Raw genomic sequence first — 20,325 nt, 5'->3', positions numbered from 1 at the left:
GGTTTCTCGGGAAGGAAGCAACAGTTAGATGCAGGTCAGGAAGCAACAGTTAGAACTGGACATGGAACAACAGACTGGTTTCAAATAGGAAAAGGAGTACGTCTAGGCTGTATATTGTCACCCTGCTTATTTAACTTATATGCAGAGTACATCATGAGAAACGCTGGGCTGGAGGAGGCACAAGGTGGAATCAAGACTGCTGGGAGAAATATCAATAACCTCAGATACACAGATGACATCACCCTTATGACAGAAAGTAAAGAAGAACTAAAGGCCTCTTGGTGAAAGCAAAAGAGGAGAGTGAAAAAGTTGGCTTAAAGCTCAACATTCAGAAAACTAAGATTACGGCATCTGGTCCCATCACTTCATAGCAAAGAGATGGGGAAACAGTAGAAACAGTGGCTGACTTTATTTTCTGGGCTCCAAAATCACTGCAGATGGTGATTGCAGCCATGAAATTAAAAGACGCTTACTCCTTGGAAGGAAAGTTATGACCAATCTAAACAACACATTAAACAGCAGAGACATTACATTGCCAACAAAGGTCCGTCTGGTCAAGGCTATGGTTTTTCCAGTGGTCATGTACGGATGTGAGAGTTGGACTATAAGGAAAGCTGAGTGCCGAAGAATTGATGCTTTTGAACTGTGGTGTTGGAGAAGACTCTTGAGAGTCCCTTGGACTGCAAGGAGATCCACCCAGTCCATCCTAAAGGAGATCAGTCCTGGGTGTTCATTGGAAGGACTGATGCTAAAGCTGAAACTCCAGTACTTTGACCACCTCATGCGAAGAGCTGACTCACTGGAAAAGACCCTGATGCTAGGAAAGATTGAGGGCAGGAGGAGAAGGAGACGACAGAGGATGAGATGGTTGGATGACATCACCGACTCGATGGACATGGGTTTGGGTGGACTCCAGGAGTTGGTGATGGACAGGGAGGCCTGGCGTGCTGCAGTTAATAGGGTCTCAAAGAGTTGGACACGATTGAGTGACTGAACTGAATTACACTATAACAATTTTTGAAGAAGAGTTATAATTTTTATATATACTGCAGTTAGTACTGCAGAAATGTTGTCTGCAGTAGTAACTCAGGTTGGAAATGCTGACGTCAAGAAAGCTGCCAAAGATTCCTACAAAATAGGAGATTTTCGGACTTGAGAAAGTACTGTTTGTTTGTAGCAAAAACAAATTGATTAAAAAAACTTAGAGTAGAAATTTGACCCACATGTATGAAAAACAAGCTTCCTTTCTCAGGCAGTTAATCAATGTTATAATAGAACCATTGCCTTATGTGACATAAAGGCCTTTCTTATTTTTTAAATGAATTTCAGGTCTTGGTTGCTCTACACATTCTGCGAGGTTAATAATCTCATTGTTTCTTAAGGGTCCCTGAACATATAAACTCTGAAGACCTAATGACTACTTACAATCAAGGTCATGGTTAATAATTTGAAACCTTTGAGGTTCCTATGCCAAGCCCTAGATCTGACTCTTTTAATTAAGTCTTTGAAGTTTCTGCCTCTCTATTACTAAGCAAAAGCTCTTCTCAACTTAGAGTTTTGTAAAAGTTTGTTGGCAAAGTTACAAAAATTAATGGTTTCATACAAAACATTTATAATTTCATTAAAAAATGCTCACCCTTGTACACCAGAATGTCAGCTTCCATTTTGCACATTGCTAACAATTCTCCAGCCAAATCTTTCTCCCCAGTAAAGAATGCATGTGCCTGACTTACCTGGTTCACTGCAAAGACGATCTGATCATACACATCTCTTTGTGTATACACTGCATATGTGTCATCCATTCTGTCTATATATCCTTTTAGGAAGAGGTGCTTGAATGCTATAGTGTTCTCCTCCTTGAAAGCTACCACCATCTGGTTACTCAAGCCAAAAAAGATCAGCTTAAAAGAAAGAAAAAGAGGGTGAAACAGCAATGAAATAAAGGTCTCCACTAAATGATTAATTCATCTATTCAAGATTCAATATGTAATTAATTCTTAATATATTCTATAGAAATTAAACTTTTGGTAGTTGGGAACTAATTTGTCCTTAAAGATAAGGTGGGTTTCTAGTTTTAAACTAAAGAAACTGACTTTGCATATTTTCAACATTTACTTTCATGTACTTTCTCACTTATGACACTGTCCCCACCAATAAAAACTTTAGGAGCTCTGAGAAGTCCTTTAGGAGTTCTTTAGCTCAGAGAAGCAAGATAACTTTGACTAAGGAAGCTGGAAGGTTTCCCTAAGGGAAGAAAGAATAATAGAAACCCTGTAGTATGTGCATAACTTTGGGCAGGGGACATTTGAGGAGCATCTGGAGAAGGCTAAGAAGGTCTGGTTGAACTTAGCACTTTGAAGGGGACACTGAGGACACACCAGCATAATTCAATTAGAAAAAAAGTGAGGAAAAATGTGAGCAGAAACACTGAAGTCAGATGGTACAGGAGCTTGAAGGGCAAGCAGAAGATTTCAAAATGAATTCTTCAGGACATCAAGAAGGCTTGAAGCAGGTGTACAATAAAACCTGAGAAATATGTAAGTTTAAGTCTTATAATCAAACTATATTTCTAGGACTAGTTACCAAAACTATGACAATAAGACTAAAAATAAAAATATTCTTTCAACTCATCTCTAAATTAATATTAACATATATTCTTAGGGCTTCCCTTATAGCTCAGTTGGTAAACAATTCACCTGCAATGCAGGAGACCCCAGTTCGATCCCTGGGTTGGGAAGATCCCCTGGAGAAGGGAGAGGCTATCCACCCCAGTATTTCGGCCTAGAGAATTCCATGGACTATACAGTCCATGGGCTTGCAAAGAGTTGGACATGACTGAGTGACTTTCACTTTCAGCTTTTAAACATATTCTTAATATTCATGTAGGACTGACCCCAGAGTTTTACATGAAATTCTGTTGTTCTCTCTGATGCACGTGCGTGCACACACACACACTATAAATTTAGAATATACACTCTGACTTAGATCCCAAAGTGAGGGGATAACATATATTTTGCATAGAAAAGGGAACAACACTGAAAACCTATGTTCCATCCACTATTCCAGGTACTTTCTTCATACCAATCCCACATTATAGTTCCTAATACTCCCACTTCACAGATGCATAAAGACTCAAAGAAGTTAAATAATTTTTAAAGGTCACTCGGTAGCAAGTGTATAGTCAAAATTCGAACCCAAGTCTAACAAACTAAATCTAAGCTCTAACTACACTATCATGCTACACAAAGTATGCAGGATCTTTTCAGGGAAGAACAGAGACAGTTAGACCAATCCTTTCCCCTCTCACCTACCCTTGTGATGTATGCCCTGTCCCCTCACATCATCACTCTTTACCTAACTTGACTTCCATTTCTAAAGAGTCTCTTTAAACTGTGTCCTATTTAATCTTAGGAAGATGATGGCTTGATAGTCCAGGGATTTTATATCTGTTGAAGCTGATGATCAAAAAGCCTCCAGAGAATTTCCAAAGATACTTTTACCAATTCATGCAAATATATGAGTGCCTCCACAAGCCAGCACTGAGCCAGGTCCTAAGCATCCAATGTGAAGACACAGTCCCTGACCTCAGGGACCTAAGGGCAGACAGGAGGGGCACTGCAGAGAAAGAACTGCTATAAATCAGAGACTGGGTCAGGCAGTGGGAAAAGGGAAACTTTTCCTAAGCTACCTATCATCACAAACATCTTTCTTTTGCTGCTGCAGATACAGAATCTCCAACTTAACAGAAATGCCACCGTCTTTTCCCTGAAAAGAGGAAATCTGTCATCAAGTCACCCTCTGTTGCTCAAAGTCTTTATGTAATATTTGCTAGATTGCTCCAATGTAGATTAAGTAAATACTCAGCTCAGTTCAGTCACTCAGTCGTGTCCAACTCTTTGTGACCCCATGAATCTCTGCATGCCAGGCCTCCCTGTCCATCACCAACTCCCAGAGTTTACTCAAACTCATGTCCATACAGTCAGTGATGCCATCCAGCCATCTCATCCTCTGTCATCCCCTTCTCCTCCGCCCCCAATCCCTCCCAGCATCAGGGTCTTTTCCAGTGAGTCAACTCTTCACATGAGGTGGCCAAAATATTGGAGTTTCAGCTTCAGCATCAGTCCTTCCAATGAACACCCAGGACTGATCTCCTTTAGGATGGACAGGTTGGATCTCCTTGCAGTCCAAGGGACTCTCAAGAGTCTGTTAGGAAAAACCCTCAGTTACTTAAAAAAAAAAAAAAATTACTAAATGCCTTTTATATGCTTAATACTAACAGGCTTAACATCTTAAACTGTTAGTCAATTTTCCTCTTGACTGCCTTAGAAGACACAGGAAAGTTAAGAGGAGCTCCCTAAATGATTTAGGAGTAATTAAGAACATAAGTCTTAGAATAGAATATGAGTTTGAGTCTCAGTTCTACTCTTCTAGTTTCCTGACTATAACAGGTTATTTTACTTCACTAAACATCAGTGTTCTCATCTGTATAGTGGGGATCCACTACCTACCTCTGATTTAAGAACTGACTATGATGCTCTTTAGCTTGAAACACAGTAAACATAGAAGTGGTACTTATCATTACCAGTAGAATATATTTATGTTCAACTGATAGAGGCTTCCCCTTTGACTTATCAGAAACAACATAGAGAAATACTTTCCCTATTGTGACATACATTATCACTTGGAAATTAAGAATTTCAATTCCAACTTGTCAAGTATATTGGGAATCAAACAATCATTTTTATGTTGATAATTAGAAAGAGCACATGTCTCTAAAGTATTAATTCTGCCACTGGCCGTACTAGTCAGTACTCGTCATGTGGCATTCAAAAAACTTTATAAATATCAGCTCCTTATTCTGTAAACTGAAGGAGTCCAGTATTTATCCAATAGAAGTATTGTTGAAATTAAACAAAAATAATGTCTTGGAACAAGATAATCACTCAAATTTCAGCTTCCTTTACACAATATCTAGCATCAAAAACTTAGGCAAAAATCTCATCAACTTCAATGAATGGAGAAAGTAACATCAACATATATACACTATCATGTGTAAAACAGATAGTTGGTGAGAAGTATACAACACAGGGAGTTCAGTCTGGCGCTCTGATGACCTAGAGGGGTGGGAGAGGGGAGGAAGGTTTAAGAGGGAGAGGATATATGTATAATTACGGTTCATCTGCATTGCTATATGGCAGAAACCACCACAAAATTGTAAAGCAATTATCCTCCAATTAAAAAATAAATAAATAAAAGAATTTCACCAACTTCATATGATTGCCAGCTTCTCACAATAGAGAAGAATTTGTCCTCAATAATGAGCTAAGATGCGTGATTTCAGAGTTAAAAAAATTCTCCTTACATACCAGTCATTTATTTACATGTGCATTTTTCACCAAGTTAAGAAAAAATAAATCACCTATTTTTTCTATCAAAATGCGCTTTTATTTTTGCTCTTTTGCTTTAAACAAGAGATAATTACTCTCACTAGCAGGAACATACCTTCACAAGAGTAAATCATAAATATATATAAAAAATCACAAAACATAATTTCCTCCCAAAATGTTAAGAGAAGCCAAGGAAATGAGATTCAACATTTCCCAAAATGAAGTCTCGTATTTCACTACCTATGTTACTTCTTTTAATCAGCTCCACATTCTTCCACTTCAGGGCTCACATGATCACAGGGCTATGAGAATCCAAATAATTATGGAGAGAGAGAAATTTTCAGGCAACTAACTAGGAAAAAAAAGAATTATCTAATTGGGCAATAGCTAGCTTCCAAAGTTGGTTTAGAAACCTTCAGCTAAATTTCTTGACTGAAAGCAAAATATTAAAATTTTCTTTTCCTGAAATCTAGTTACACTATGTGAGTAAAATCACAATTTAATGAAAGATGAAAAGAAACGGGGGGGGGGGGGGGGCAAAAAAAAAAAAAGAAACAAGTTAGGGGGAAAAAAAAAGTCTTCTTTCACAAATATGGAAGAGGAAGGGTTTAAGATTGTATATCTCCTAATTTATTGTTATGAGGCATATAGTTAAAAAGTTATCTAAAAACAAAATAAAACACATAGTCATCTTTGTTAGTAAAAGAAGACTTAGATAAACTCATGATCTGAGGTGCCTACCTGTATAGTCACCATTGCAATTTTTAGAATCTGTATGGCAAGTTTCCAGGGTTTTCTACCTCGAGCCCAGAACTTCTCACAAGGATTCATGAAAAAAAATTTGAGTTTTCGTCTCATCTGGTCTTCTAATAGAAGTTCCTCAGAGGGAGATGTATGCTGGTTAAAAGTGCAGCGATTTTCCTCTTCATGAGAGCTGCAGTTACTTACAGCAGCCTCAGCATTTGCCATCTCTAGGAGGAAAAAAACAAAACAAAACTGTAAGTAAAGGCAACATCTATGTTCTTTGTTTTTGCAGGATAGTTGATGGAGTCCAAAGAAAAGATCTGCTTTCAAATGAGCACCACTGTTCTAAACTGCACCTTCAAAGATCAAGGAACAGGACAGAAAGCCGAGAAGTAAACCCTATGGTCAACTAATCTACCACAAAGGAGGCAAGAATACCCAATGGAGAAAAGACAGTCTCTTTAATAATCGGTGCTGGGAAAACTGGATAGATACCTGTAAAAGAATGAAATTAGAACATTCCTTAACACATACAAAAATTAACTCAACATGGATTAAAGACCTAAAGGTAAGACTGAAAGTGAAGTCGCTCAGTCGTGTCCGACTCTTTGTGACCGGTGGACTGTAGCCTACCAGGCTCCTCCCTATAGCCTACCAGGCTCCTCCCTCCATGGGATTCTCCAGGCAAGAATACTGGAGTGGGTTGCCATTTCCTTCTCCAGGGGATCTTCCCGACCCAGGGATTGAACCCGGGTCTCCAGCATTGCGGGCAGACGCTTTAACCTTTGAGCCACCAGGAAAGCCCAAAGGTAATACTGGATACTATTAAACTCTTAGAGGAAAACACAGGCAGAATACTCTTCGACATAAATAGCCGCAGTTATGCTTTTTGATCTGTCTCTGAGAGTAATGGAAATAAAAACGAAAATAAACATGTGACACCTAATTAAACTCAAAAGCTTTTGCACAGCAAAGGAAACCACAAAATGAGAAGACAACCCACGGACAAATATTAAAAAATATATAGGAGAAAGTATTTGCAAACGATGTGACTAACAGGGGATTAGTTTCCAAAATTTAGAAGCAGCTTATGTGGCTCAATATAAAAAAGCAAACAACCCCAATCAAAAATGGGCAAAAGACCTAGATAGACACTTCTCCAAAGACTTACAGGTGGTCAAGAGGCACGTGAAAAGAAGCTCAACATCACTAATTATTAGAGAAATGCAAATCAAAACTACAATGAGGTATCACCCCACATCAGACAGAATGGCCATCATCAAAAAACCTACAAACAATAAACGCTGGGTGTAGAGAAAAGTGAAACCTCCTATACTGTTGATGGGAATGTAAATTGACACAGTCACTATGGAGAACAGTACAGAGGTGCCTTAAAAAACTAGGAATAAAACTACCATATGACCCAGCAACCCCAACATGTTTGTTTTTTAGTCACTAAGTTGTGTCCAACTCTTTTGCAACTCCGAGAACTGCAGCCTGTCAGGCTCCTCTGTCCATGGGATTTTCCAGACAAAAATACTGGAGTGGGTTGCCATTTCCTTCTCCAAGGAATGTTCCTGACTTGGGGATAGAACCTGCATCTCCTACATTGACGGGAGGGTTCTTTACCACTGAGCCACCAGGGAAGCCCACTAATGGGCACATACCCTTAAAAAACCATAATTCAAAAAACATATGTACCCCAAAGTTCATTGCATTTATAACAGCCAAGACATGGAAGCAATCTAGATGTCCACTGACAGATGAATGGATAAAGAAGTGGTACATATATACAATGGAATATTACTCAGCCATAAAAAAGGAACAGATTTGAGTCAGTTGAACTGAGGGCAGACAAAACCTAGAGCCTGTTATACAGAGTGAAGTTAAGTCAGAAAGAGAAAACAAATATTGCATATTAATACATATATATTAAATTCAGAAAAATGGTACTGATAAACCTATTTGCAGGGCAGAAATAAAGATGCAGACATACAGAACAGACTTGTGGATAGAGTGGGGTAAAGAGAGAGTGGGGTGAACTGAGAAATATATACACTATCATGTGTAAAACGCATAGCTAGTGGGAAGCCACTATATAACACAAGGAGCTCAGCCCAGTGCCATGTGACAATCTAGAGGGGTGGGATTATGGGGATTGAGAGGGCGGCTCAAGAGGGAGGGGATATATGCATACTTATGACTGATTCACGTTGTTGTACGGCAGAAACCAACACAACACTATAAAGCAATTATCCTCCAATCAAAAAAAAAAACTACAATGAAGATGTTACCTCACACCAGTCAGAATGGCCATCATCAAAAAATCTACAAACATAAATGCTGGGTGTGAAGAAAAAGAATCCTTCTACACTACAGAAGAGAATGTGATTTGGCACAGTCACTATGGAGAACAGTATGGAGGTACCTTAAAAAACTAAAAACAGAGCTACCATATGATCCAGCAATCCAAGTACAGGGCATATATCTGGAGAAAACCATGGTTAGAATGGATACATGCACCCCAATGTTCACTGCAGTGCTGTTTACAATACCCAAGACATAGAAGCAACCTAAACATCCATCAACATATTAACAGGTAAACAAGATGTGGCATGAATACATATATGGAATATTACTCAGTCATAAAAAAAATTATTCCATTTGCAGCAACATGGATGGACCCACAGATGATCATGCTAAATGACATCAGAGAAAGACAAATATCATGTGATATTGTTTAGATGTGGAATCTAAGGGGAAAAAAAGTCATACAATGAATTTATTTACAAAGCAGAAACAGACTTCCAGTCACAGAAAACAAATTTATGGTTACCAAAGGTGAAAGGTGAGAAGAGTTAAATTAGGAGGTTGGGATTAACATATACATACTGCCCCTGCTGCAGCCGCTTAATCTCTGTGTGACCCTATGGACTGTAGCCCACCAGGCTCCTCCTTCCATGGAATTCTCCCAGTCAAGACCACTGGAGTAGGTTGCCATTTCCTCCTCCAGGGGATCTCCCCAACTCAGGAGTCAAACCGAAGTCCCCTGCATCTCAGGCAGATTCTTTTACCACTGAGCTACCAGGGAAGCCCCAACATAAATACACTACTTTGCTGGTGGCTCAGATGGTAAAGCGTCTGTCTACAATGTGGGAGACCCGGGTTCGATCCCTGGGTCGGGAAGATCCCCTGGAGAAGGAAATGGCAGCCGACTCCAGTACTCTTGCCTGGAAAATCCCACGGACGGAGGAGCCTGGTGGGCTACAGTCCATGGGGTCGAAAAGAGTCGGACAGAACTGAGTGACTCCACCACCACCACCACCACCACATAAATAAAATTATCAACAAGGACCTCCTGTGTAGCACAGGGAACTCCACTCAATATTCTGTAATAATGTAGATGAGAAAAGAATCTGACAAAACAATAGATACATGTATATGTACGACAACCAATTCGCTGTGCACCCGGAACTAACACATTTTAAGTCAACTATAATATAAAACAAATTTTTTTTAATTTAAAAAATAAAAAGAATGTGATTACAACTATAAAAAAAATAAACTGCATTTTGGTGTTTACAGAATCAATTAGAACATAGCAAGTCATTTTTCTTTTTATTTCAGTCACTGAATGAATTTTTACGCAATTGAAAACTACCAAGTTCAAAGGGCTGCTGTTAATAGATTATAATACCAATATATAGTATGTATATGCTTTTTGCCTCAATCAGCAACAGACAGAGTAGGGTGTCCTCAAAGCACTGGAAAGGTATCAGAAAGCAGGCTGGACTCTGAAATTATGTGCAAAATTTTGTATATATATGGATATGGGCAATTTTCCTGGGGAGATACAGTTTTATCAGATTATATGAAAAAAAATTTTAAACCATTGAGTTAAAGGTAAAAAATGTGATGTAGAGAACAAAGATCCTGTTTTGGTTCTAATCCTGGTTCTACATTGAGACACTTCTGTGACCTTATACAAGTCACTCAGCCTGTCTGAGCCTCCGTTTTCTCTTCTGCAAAATAGGAATAAGAATATCTACACCTTCATGTGTTTCTAGTGAGAAAATGAAAATAAAGCCCTTGCATAGGGTCTAACACTAAACCATCAGCCTAACTTTCCCTACAGCCCCAGCAGACATAGCAGCTTCCTAAACAGCCAACAAAATTCTTAAGAGGCAGTGTGAGCTTCAGGGGACTTACAAAGGAGGTCTGCAGAGAACTCAGAATCTCAATTTAAGTCCAAATCCTAATCAGCAACATCACTTGCATTAGCTTTTTATGGAGGACCTTTATATTTATATAGCACATTTTACTTTTCAAAGCACTTCATAATTTTTTTTTTTTGTCCCTTTGAAAGGGATAGGGTTGGTTTTACTGTCTTCATAGTCAGCTTATCCAAAGTGATAAAGAAGTCACTTTGTAATCTGGAACCTATCCTGGACTGTCCCTCAGACTAATTTTGATATTATGGAAACTTCTTCAAAATAAAATACCACAAAATACTACAGACATTAGTGTTCTTTTTTACAGAATAGAAAGGCTGATTTTGTGTGATATTTTTTACCGAAAATTCTACTCAGAGATTGGGATGTGGGGAAGAGTCAAAGTGTGCTAATACATACAATACACTTTCAGAGTGAAGTAATTATGACAGAATTCATTAAAGTATGGTTGCTGTGTGTGTTTAAATGCCTGTCCAAGTCTGAGTACAGTAACTCCTAGATAAAGACATAGGGAGAGAAAAAAGATAATCCCTTAGGATTTTCACTCAAGAACATTTTATTTCCTTCTTCAAAAGGGTATATTAATGTTTTCATCAGCATTTAAAGACACTATCTATGGGATTTATAAGGAAGCTGATTCACGCCAGTTCATGGAAATTCGCACACGAACAGTAACAAAATAATGGAACTGTTGATAATACAGCCTCTGTTAGTGAATGACAGATTGGAGCTCACATTCAGCCCTTTCTATTTTTGATACAGGGAAAATTAAACTATAAACAAACCAGCCACACGCCGTGTAACAGTAACCCATAGGAACAAAGTGAAAAAGAAGCCAACCACAATTAACTTACTCAGCACATCGCGCACCAAGCTTACGAAAAAGATGTTCCATTCACAAGGACTGACCGCTCAACTCGCTGCAAACCTTCGCTTTACTGTCACAGAAGCCCGTCTAAAGGCTCACTTTTTAAAAACGGAGACTGTCCGAACCCCTCGCCGCTGAGGGCGAGTCGCCCCAAACCCTGCACACCCACCCGGGCGCCGCGCAGGATTCAGGGTTCGTGGAGACGTGGGTCAGGAGAGTCGATCCGCGATGCTGGGTTTGCTCTTACAATCTACAAACGAACACCCTGAGGTTCTTTATTCAGGGCGAGGAGAGGCTTAATTGTAGTGAACTGCAGAGGCTTAATTGTAGTGAACTGCAGAAAGTTAAAGCCGAAGAATACGTGTAAATAGTAAGAGCCTCTCAGTTGATGACAAGGACGCGAGTTCCTTTCACGACCGACTGGAGACTGCTTTCTCCCCGCGCGGGGACGCCGGCTTTGGTCCCAAGTACATCCTCCCCATTCCTTCTAATAAAACAGCACTCCGAGTCCGGAGAGGTTGGCTGTGCCACCAGCAGACCGCCACCGAGCCCCGAGCACCACGCGGAAGGCCGCCCCCTTCCCAGGCCTCGCGGGTGAGGCCGGCCTCCCGGTGGCGGCGCGCCGCAGCCCGAGTCCCCGCAACTGCGGGGGCGCCACTGACCTTGTGCGGGCTGCTGAGCAGCCGGGGGACCGAACCGCTGCAGCTCGCACCCCGCTCCCTCCTGTGTCCCCTCCATGGCGCCGCCGTCGCACCCGACCCTCCCGCCGGGTATCACGGATGGCTGGAGACGGGGCGGGCTCTCCCTTCGCGCCGCGGGCGCCGTTCCCACGACACCTGATGCCTCCGGGTGCGGCTGGGCTCGGCTCACCTGCGGCCGCGGCGCGGGAAGCGGGGCGCCAGAGAGGACCGGTGGGGGGCCTACTTCGCGGCTCGGGCCGCGGCAGGTGAGCCGGCTCTAGAAGCCTCTGAAGTCCAGCTCAGCCCGGGGTTCGACGTGAGCCCAGCAGCGGTGGCATCCTCCCTCCGCCGGCCGAGTGAACCCGTGACCCTCCTCCGCAGCTCCCCTCCCTCCCACGCCCCTTTCTGCAGCGGTCTTTCTGGACCTGGGGCGCAGGAGGCCGTCTGAACTAGCCCGGGGCCATCCGGTCTCTGGACGCCTAACTCCCTTCGCGCCCCTCCCCGTCTGTGTAAACGATCCTCTCCGCCCTCCTCGGGTTTCTCAGGTTGCTCCAGAGTTGCGCTGCCCGGGTGCGAGGGCGTGGGCTCCTGGCTTCCTCTCTCTACTTGGGGCTGCGGGGAAGGGTGGGTGCGTAGAAGAGCCAGGCAGGATGTCAAATGCCTGGAGGCATGTGAGTACCCAGTCCTCTCTAGCAGCCTTCTATTCCAATTTTTGTAAGCAAACCGGGAAGGGGAAGATATTTAAAACTTGAGCCTTGTACCCTTTCAGTTTGGGAGAATTGCTATGAAATTATTGGATGTTGACTAGGCTCTTCTAAACCGGATGTTGCGTCTGAAAGAGCCCTGAAAAGCTCTTTAAAAAAATGTGACTGGAAATACTTGAAGTGAAGATTCTTTGCTTGGCCAGACTTCAGTCAGGTTCCTGAAACCTTCTCCTAGGCTCATCTGTGCACTTCCTTGTAAAATCCAGTTTTAGCAAGAACTTTACTAAGTCAGTTTAACTAGGAACACCCCCCCTCCCCCAGTATCTGATGATCCTCAATATATGATCAAGTTCCTCATCTTCCACCCTTCCCCAGGTGATGTCTGATTGTCCTGGCTCTTTTTCAATAAGAATCCTGTTAGGTTAATTTAGCCCTATTTTCTCTTAGTAATTTTCCATCCACTGACCCCCCAACCCTGCAAATTTTCACTTGCCCATGCTGTATTAGGAGCTGAGTTCCATTTCTCCCTCCACTGGAAAATCCCATTGCAATGGTCCCTATAACTATCTGGGTGGACACTTTAATGTGTCATGGACAATTTTTTTGAGAATAGATCTCCAACCATAACCTTTTTCTTCATGAATTCTTTTTTTTTTTTTCATTAAACTCATCAGGAATAATGAATTAGGAACTTAGATTACTGTTAATGACACCAATTTGGATTTGTTTTCATTGATTTCTTTCTTTTTTTGGCTTTGAGCTAGTTTATTAAGGTCACTGAATTTCCATAACAGGTCGTTCCTCAAATCATATCAAGAGCTTTTAGATATTTTACAAAAACTTTTCCAATCCTAAACCAGAATAATTTGCATAGGTAGTTTATAAATGGGAATATCTTTTCTTGCAATGGGGTACAAGAATTTTATGCTGTTCGTGAACTCAAATTCCAAGTGCTATGAACAAGGTAGTCACAAGGGTATAATTGGCACATTCAATCCTCAAGTGCAATTTGGAAGACGTAATTTAATCTCTTATGCCCCTATGCCTCCACATTTTGCACTATCTCCACCCTAACAGTGATGGTGGGAGTTTGAAATGCTTGATTGTTCAGGAACAATCTGAACTTTAGAGGGTTTTGCGGGCCTAAGTGCTAGTCCTAGTTAGAGCTGAATTAAGTAGGCTGGTGAATAGAAAAAGCCAGGCTTTGGTGTCAGGTAGATGAAATAAAGAAAGTTACTAAGTCATGTCTGACTCTCCGCGACCCCATGGACTGTAGCCTGCCAGGGTCCCCTGTCCATGGAATTCTCCAGGCAAAAACACTGGACTGGGTAGCTATTCCCTTCTCCAGGGGATCTTCCCACCAAAAGGATCAAACCTGGTGATAGGGTCTGCATGGGGGCCCATTGTTAAAATGGCTCATTGTGCTACCTCGCAAACAAAAGATAAAGTCACAGTGACGGGTGAAACTGACCACATTGCTTAAGCGACATCCTGTTTTTGCTTCTGGCACTTACTTTCTCAACATTATGCGACCACCCTACCATGGGACACAGGAAGCTCTCTCGAGACTACATGATGGCCAGACTCCAGTTGCAGGCTAAACTAACCACCCCACTTCAGGGGACCCGATTTCCCCGGGGTTTAAGAGGGATCCATCAGAAGGGTGGGCTGCTGGTTCTTCTCAAGGACCATTCTCCCTTTCATTCTCTTTAATAAATTTCCTTTTCTTTGCCTGACTCCTGGGCTTGTTCTGTTTTTCTCCGCACTCCCCTTACAGTGGGGTGCCCTACATTGCAGGCACATTCTTTACCAGCTGAGCCACCAGGGAAGCCCATGGTGTCAGGCACCTAGGGGTCCAAGTTCCCTTCTAAGCCACCTACTGCCTGGCCTCAGAGAATTGCTTAAGCTCTCCACCTTCCCATTTCCTTCCATGTATAATTTGCCTACTAAAAGGAATAATGAATTTTAATTAATTGGATGCATACAAAGCACCCATACTGTGCCTGGCCTATTTTATATACTTGCAAATGTTAATCCTTTTTAAATTTTTATTTTTGAAAAATCTAAATTAGTGAAAAAATCAACTATGTTCATAGATTGCAAGACTCAGTATTATTAAGATATCAGTTCTCACCAAGTTCATTGATAGATTCAATCCAATCTCAATCAAAATTTTATACAAACTGACAGGCTATTTCTAAAATTCAGTGGAAATACAAAGAACCTAGAATAGCCAAAGCAATATATTAAAATAAGGGCAAAATTGGAAGACTTGCCTTACCTGGTTTCAAGACGTATTATAAAGCTCTATAAACATGACAGTTTGGAGTTTATGAAAAAAGACATGTAAAAATAAAACAGAATGGAACAGACTATTGATTCCAGAAACAGATTCCTATGCATATAGTCAATTGATTTTTAACAAAAGTGCTAAAACAATGTAAAGGGGAAAATTAAGCTTTTGCAATCAACATAGTGATATTATTGGCTCACAGCAATATATACAATACAATATATACTGATGGGGTGGTTTAGTCTCTTAAGAGGTGTCTGACTCTTGTGACCACGTGAACCTTAGCCCTCCAGGCTCCTCTGCCAGTGGATTTCCCAGGCAAGAATATTGGCACGTTTGCCGTTTTCTTCAGGGGATCTTCTTGACCTAGGGACCAAACCAGCATCTCTTGCATTGACAGGCTCATTCTTTACTGCCGAGCCAGCAGGAACAGTACCGACGTCAAGTCTACAAGAAGACAGGAAATATTTACATACAGAGTCAAAAATTAAGGTCAACATTTCTGGAAGCATGTCAGAAGCATATTAGAAAGGTTAATATCTGAGCAGTCTGTCTTGCTTGTAACTGTTGTCATATTTTAAACTGTACTCCTGGCTTTGCTGTTGAGCAATTCTTACAAATAACAAACAGTAATATGCTTAATATATATATTATATAATTAATGTTTAATATATATGTATCTAATTTGTAGTTTATATATATAAACTACAAAAATGTGCTAATCCAGTGGATGGTATTTCGAGAAAGAACATTTTGCAAGCAAAATAACTTCATAAATTGGTGATTTCAACATATTTATATGTAATACTATTGCTCTTGCTAGGAAATCCCAGTGTTACATGGTTTGAATATTATCTAATCGTGTTTGCTGCATTTTTCAGAGTTTGAATATTCACTAAAAGATACAGTTCTTTGTAAAACAGACCAAATATTTTCATAGTGAAAAAAGTAATTGAGCTTATAAAAAGCAACAGATACTCTAATGCCCAATCTGATAATACTTTTGGAAGCACTTTTAACCTCTGAACCAACATCAAACACAGAATAAGAGGAATTTTCTCTCACCTGGAACATTTGTCACAAAACAAAGATCAAACTATTGGATAAGGCAATTAATGTTCATGTGTTTTAAGTTGTCATTTGAAGACTAAGTTTTTAAATATTAATTTTTTTACATTTTATCTATAAAAATTATTTTTATTAAGAATTTATTTTGCATTAATGCTTACCTCTTTTAATGATTTTATTATGAAATATCTATAACAAGTAGCGTACAGCTGAAATATACCATCTTGTTTATTTTTTTTTTAAACAGAAGGAAATCTCTGGAACTTTTAGTATAACCCTATCATAGTAAAATAGTTGCTTATTATCATAGTTACCATTATATTTTAAAAACATGTGAAAAATGGTTATGAAAAATATAAAATAGGTTATTATTTCAGGAGTTGGTTTTTGCTCTTGTTATGTCTGAATCTCAAAGATTGATTTCTTTGGGGAATTTGGAAACACTACTGCAATAACCAGTGAATCCCCTATAGCCTTCTTGGTAACTGACACATGGAAAAGAGCTTTTTTCTCAACTTTATCTTCTTCTCAAAAATCCTGTCTGTTTCAGAGTAACTTAGGTCAGCTGAGAGCCTTAGGAAGCATGAGTAGTAAGTCATGCATAGTGAAGTGGAGGTTGCTCAGCGTGTCCAACTCTTTACAACCCCATGGACTGTACGGCCCATGAATTCTCCAGGCCGGAACACTGGAGTGGGTAGCTGTCCCCTTCTCCAGTGGATCTTCCCAATCCAGGGATCCAACCCAGGTCTCCCCCCTCATAGGTGGATTCTTTACCAGCTGAGCCACCAGGAAAGTCCAGGTCATGCATAGTCCATCCAAAATATTTCCTACTTTTCTATCTGCACTACTCATCTTATTTACCTCTTAGTTCCTTATCCTTTTTTAAATTAAAATGTTTATTTATACAATACATATATATTCAAGTATATCTTGAGAATTCTAAATTCTAGTAAGAGTATTAGGTACTATGGATAGGATTATGAATAAAACATAGTTCCAGCTCTTAAAGATCTTACAGTCTAGAAGATAAATTTTTTTAATTGAGAAAAATTTAAATACAGAAAAGTACAAAAAGCACATTTATCTCAATATTCACAACCTCAAATGCAACAAATTTTACATTTCATTTCATTTCCAGTCTTTTTATCTAATGAGAAATAAAACATTGTAAAATTAACAATCCCTCCCAAAATGGAACTTTTCTGTCATGAATGGGTATGAATCATCTCAATAGTTCACTTGAGTAATATTTTTTCTCACATACATGTGCCCATAATAAACAGAAATAGCTTGTGCATGTTTTTATCAATAATGGCATTGTTCTGTACATAAGTCTTCAACATTCACCTCACCATTTTGGCTCTGAGTTATATGTATACAAGTTTATTTATTTTAGCAGTTTTATGGCAATTTATTAACTGTACCATAGCATTCTATCCATTTCCCTACTAATGGACATTTAGGTTATTTCCATCTTTTACCATTACAAAAATTTTACAGTGAACATACATGAACCATTTCCTCACGTGTAAGAATTCCTCTAGGGTAAATATCCAGGAGTGGAATTGCTGGATTATAGGACATATACATTTTCAGTTTTACTAGATACTGCCAGATAACTCCCCAAAGTGGTTGTTCCAGATCATTTAATGAACATTAGATGGTGTACCTTCTATATGACAGATTCCGGCACTGGGGATGCAGCAGTAAAAAAGACAAAATCTTCAGCCCTTATAGAGTTCACAATTCAGTGGCAAAGAGAGGCGACAAGTATAATAAGGAATTTATAGAGTGTCTTGAGTGCATGTGTGCTCGGTCACTTGAGTAGTATCCGACTCTTTGCAACCCTATGGACTGTAGCCTGGCAGGCTCCTCTGTCCATGGGATTCTCCAGGAAAGAATACTGGAGTGGGTTGCCATGCACTCCTCCAGGGCATCTTCTCGACCCAGGGATCGAACTTGTGTCTCTGTCTCCTGCACTGACACACAGATTCCTTACTACTAGCACCACCTGGGAAGCCCATAGAGTGGTTTAGAAGGTGATAAATATTGTCAGAAAAAAATCAAGCAGAGAATGGGGAGGGAAGAGTATTGATAAGTTGCCGTTTTAAATATGGTGGGGGTAGGCCCAATTGATGGAGAAGGATATGGCAACCCACTCCAGTATTCTTGCCTGGAGAGTCTCATGGACAGAGAAGCCTGGCAGGCTACAGTCCATGGGGTCGCTAGAGTCAGACACAACTTAGCGACTAAACCACCACCAGACCTAATTGAGAAGTTAGCATTTTGGCAAAAACAGGAACGAGATCTGGTTTAAGTGTTCCGGTCAGAGGGAACAGCTAGTGCAGAGCAGGACCATGCCTGGTATGTTCGAGTAACCCTAAGGAGGCCAGTGTGTCTGCAGAGGCATGAGCCACAGGGAAGAACGGTAGGAAATGAGACTAGTAACAGGGGCCAGGTTAAGCTGGACCTTGTAGGTCATTGTGGGAACTTTGTACTTCGGCTTTTACACAGAGTGAAATGAGAGCCTTTGGAGAGATTTGAATAGATGACTGGTATGATATGACCTGTGTTTTACAAGTGCATCCCTCTGATTGCCATGTCAAAAATACATCCCAAAAGGGTGAAGGTTGGAAGCAGAGGCCTCAGAGGATGACTCTTGGATCTTTGCCTAAATAACTGTAAAGATTGAGTGGCCATCACTTGAGGTGAAGACTGCAGGATGAGCAGGTAGTTCATTAGTTCAGCAGAGAATCAGGAGTTCAGTTTTGAACTTGTGTTTGAGATGTCAGTTAAGTGCTTTTCTTTCTTTTTTTTTTTTTCCATTTATTTTTATTAGTTGGAGGCTAATTACTTTACAATATTGTAGTGGTTTTTGTCATACATTGACATGAATCAGCCATGGATTTACATGTGTTCCCCATCCCGATCCCCCCTCCCACCTCCCTCTCCACCGGATCCCTCTGGGTCTTCCCAGTGCACCAGGCCCGAGCACTTGTCTCATGCATCCAACCTGGGCTGATGATCTGTTTTACCCTAGATAATATACATGTTTCGATGCTGTTCTCTCCAAACATCCCACCCTCACCTTCTCCCACAGAGTCCAAAAGTCTGTTCTATTCATCTGTGTCTCTTTTTCTGTTTTGCTTTTCAAACTATCTGTTGGAGGCAACGTGACTTGGTTTTGTTTCCATTTCTCTCACAGACTGATATTTCTGTGAAATACAATACAAATATATTCCTAGAAAATGGAATAAAGACATTTAGAGTACAAACCAATTTTTTTTTCATATGTAATAAAAAGCAGTAACTCTATCAAAATGCTAGAAGGCTTTTAGGCAACTTCGATTTCAGTACTTCTTTTGTTGTAGATTGTTAACAAATATTTCCCGGACTGGTAACAAACATTTCCCGACTGATTGTGATCTGAGGGTCACACTTTGGATAACCCTGTATTAGACATCCAAATGGAAATGTCTAGTAGAGAGTTGAATATTCACATCTACCTTCAACTGTCTGAACAGACACTGAACAGAGTTTCAAATTACTTTTGATTCAACAATCACCACTGAGTATATACCATGTTTTTTTCAAATTTTATATTGTATATGATTTTTTTAAATTTTAATTGGAAGCTAATCACTTTACAATATTGTGGTGGTTTTAAGCGTATGCCACATTTGAGGCGCTATGTTGGCCTTTTTAATGGCAATGCTATGAGGAAGGGACAGATTAAGATCTGTGGGTAATCTGGACAGGGTAGTAATCTGGTATCCCTTTATACTAATATTCTTTAAAATTTTATTTTTACTATATATCTAGTGGGAATAGGGAAAAACTGATTTCTGCTAATAAACATGTATATAGTTTCTTTAAACTGAAAAAAAATGTATTAAACACAATTTTCTAAATTAGTTGCTTCTGAACAGGTTTCTACTGGGGACATACCGAACTGTTCAAAATTTAAATATGAAAACTGGCTAAACTCAGAAATGGGAACTTTACCCTTTTTTAAAAAACTTTGTGATTCGTACCCTCATATGGCAAAAATATTAACATGATTTTGTTTCAAATCTGAAGCTACTTGGTTGAGAGAAGAATCAATTTTATCTCTCTCCTGGTATGTAAGAAGTCCCCTGTGGAAACCTGAACTAACTGACTGCCTATTTCCAATTCATACTGTGAAGAGTTATCTTTTTTGAAGAAAGTCATTTTCAGCAGCAGTGTGGGCGTTCTCACTCTTTATGTGACTTGGCTCCGAGGAAAGCATTTTTATCCCAGATTTTGCAGAAGTAAAACTGAGTTAGAGGAAGTTCAACAGCTTATCTGAGGTCATTTATCCAGAAAGT

At 40.0% G+C, this 20,325-nt stretch overlaps 1 protein-coding gene across 6 annotated transcripts in view; it reads right to left on the bottom strand.

The window, feature by feature from the left end:
- MCOLN3 (mucolipin TRP cation channel 3) overlaps positions 1-12,465 on the bottom strand; it is a 42,075-nt gene extending 29,610 nt beyond the window's left edge. For 3 of the 6 annotated variants that reach the window (XM_043878370.1, XM_043878375.1, XM_043878376.1), the window contains exons 1-3: positions 11,894-12,465; positions 6,129-6,358; positions 1,734-1,901 (exon numbers count right to left, since the gene is read on the bottom strand). In XM_043878370.1, coding sequence (XP_043734305.1) covers positions 1,734-1,901; positions 6,129-6,358; positions 11,894-11,969 — 474 coding nt within the window. In that variant the 5' untranslated portion in view covers positions 11,970-12,465. Of the gene's footprint in view, positions 1-1,733; positions 1,902-6,128; positions 6,359-11,217; positions 11,390-11,893 lie in introns of those variants that run through there. The other 3 variants (XM_043878371.1, XM_043878373.1, XM_043878374.1) reach the window with 3 other exon arrangements.
- Positions 12,466-20,325: the final 7,860 nt, after the last annotated feature.

The sequence above is a fragment of the Cervus elaphus genome, chromosome 20 (genome assembly GCF_910594005.1).
Source record: "Cervus elaphus chromosome 20, mCerEla1.1, whole genome shotgun sequence".
NCBI lineage: Eukaryota > Metazoa > Chordata > Mammalia > Artiodactyla > Cervidae > Cervus > Cervus elaphus.
The sequence above is the reverse complement of the archived record's forward strand: the minus strand, read 5'-3'. Positions and strand labels throughout refer to the sequence as shown.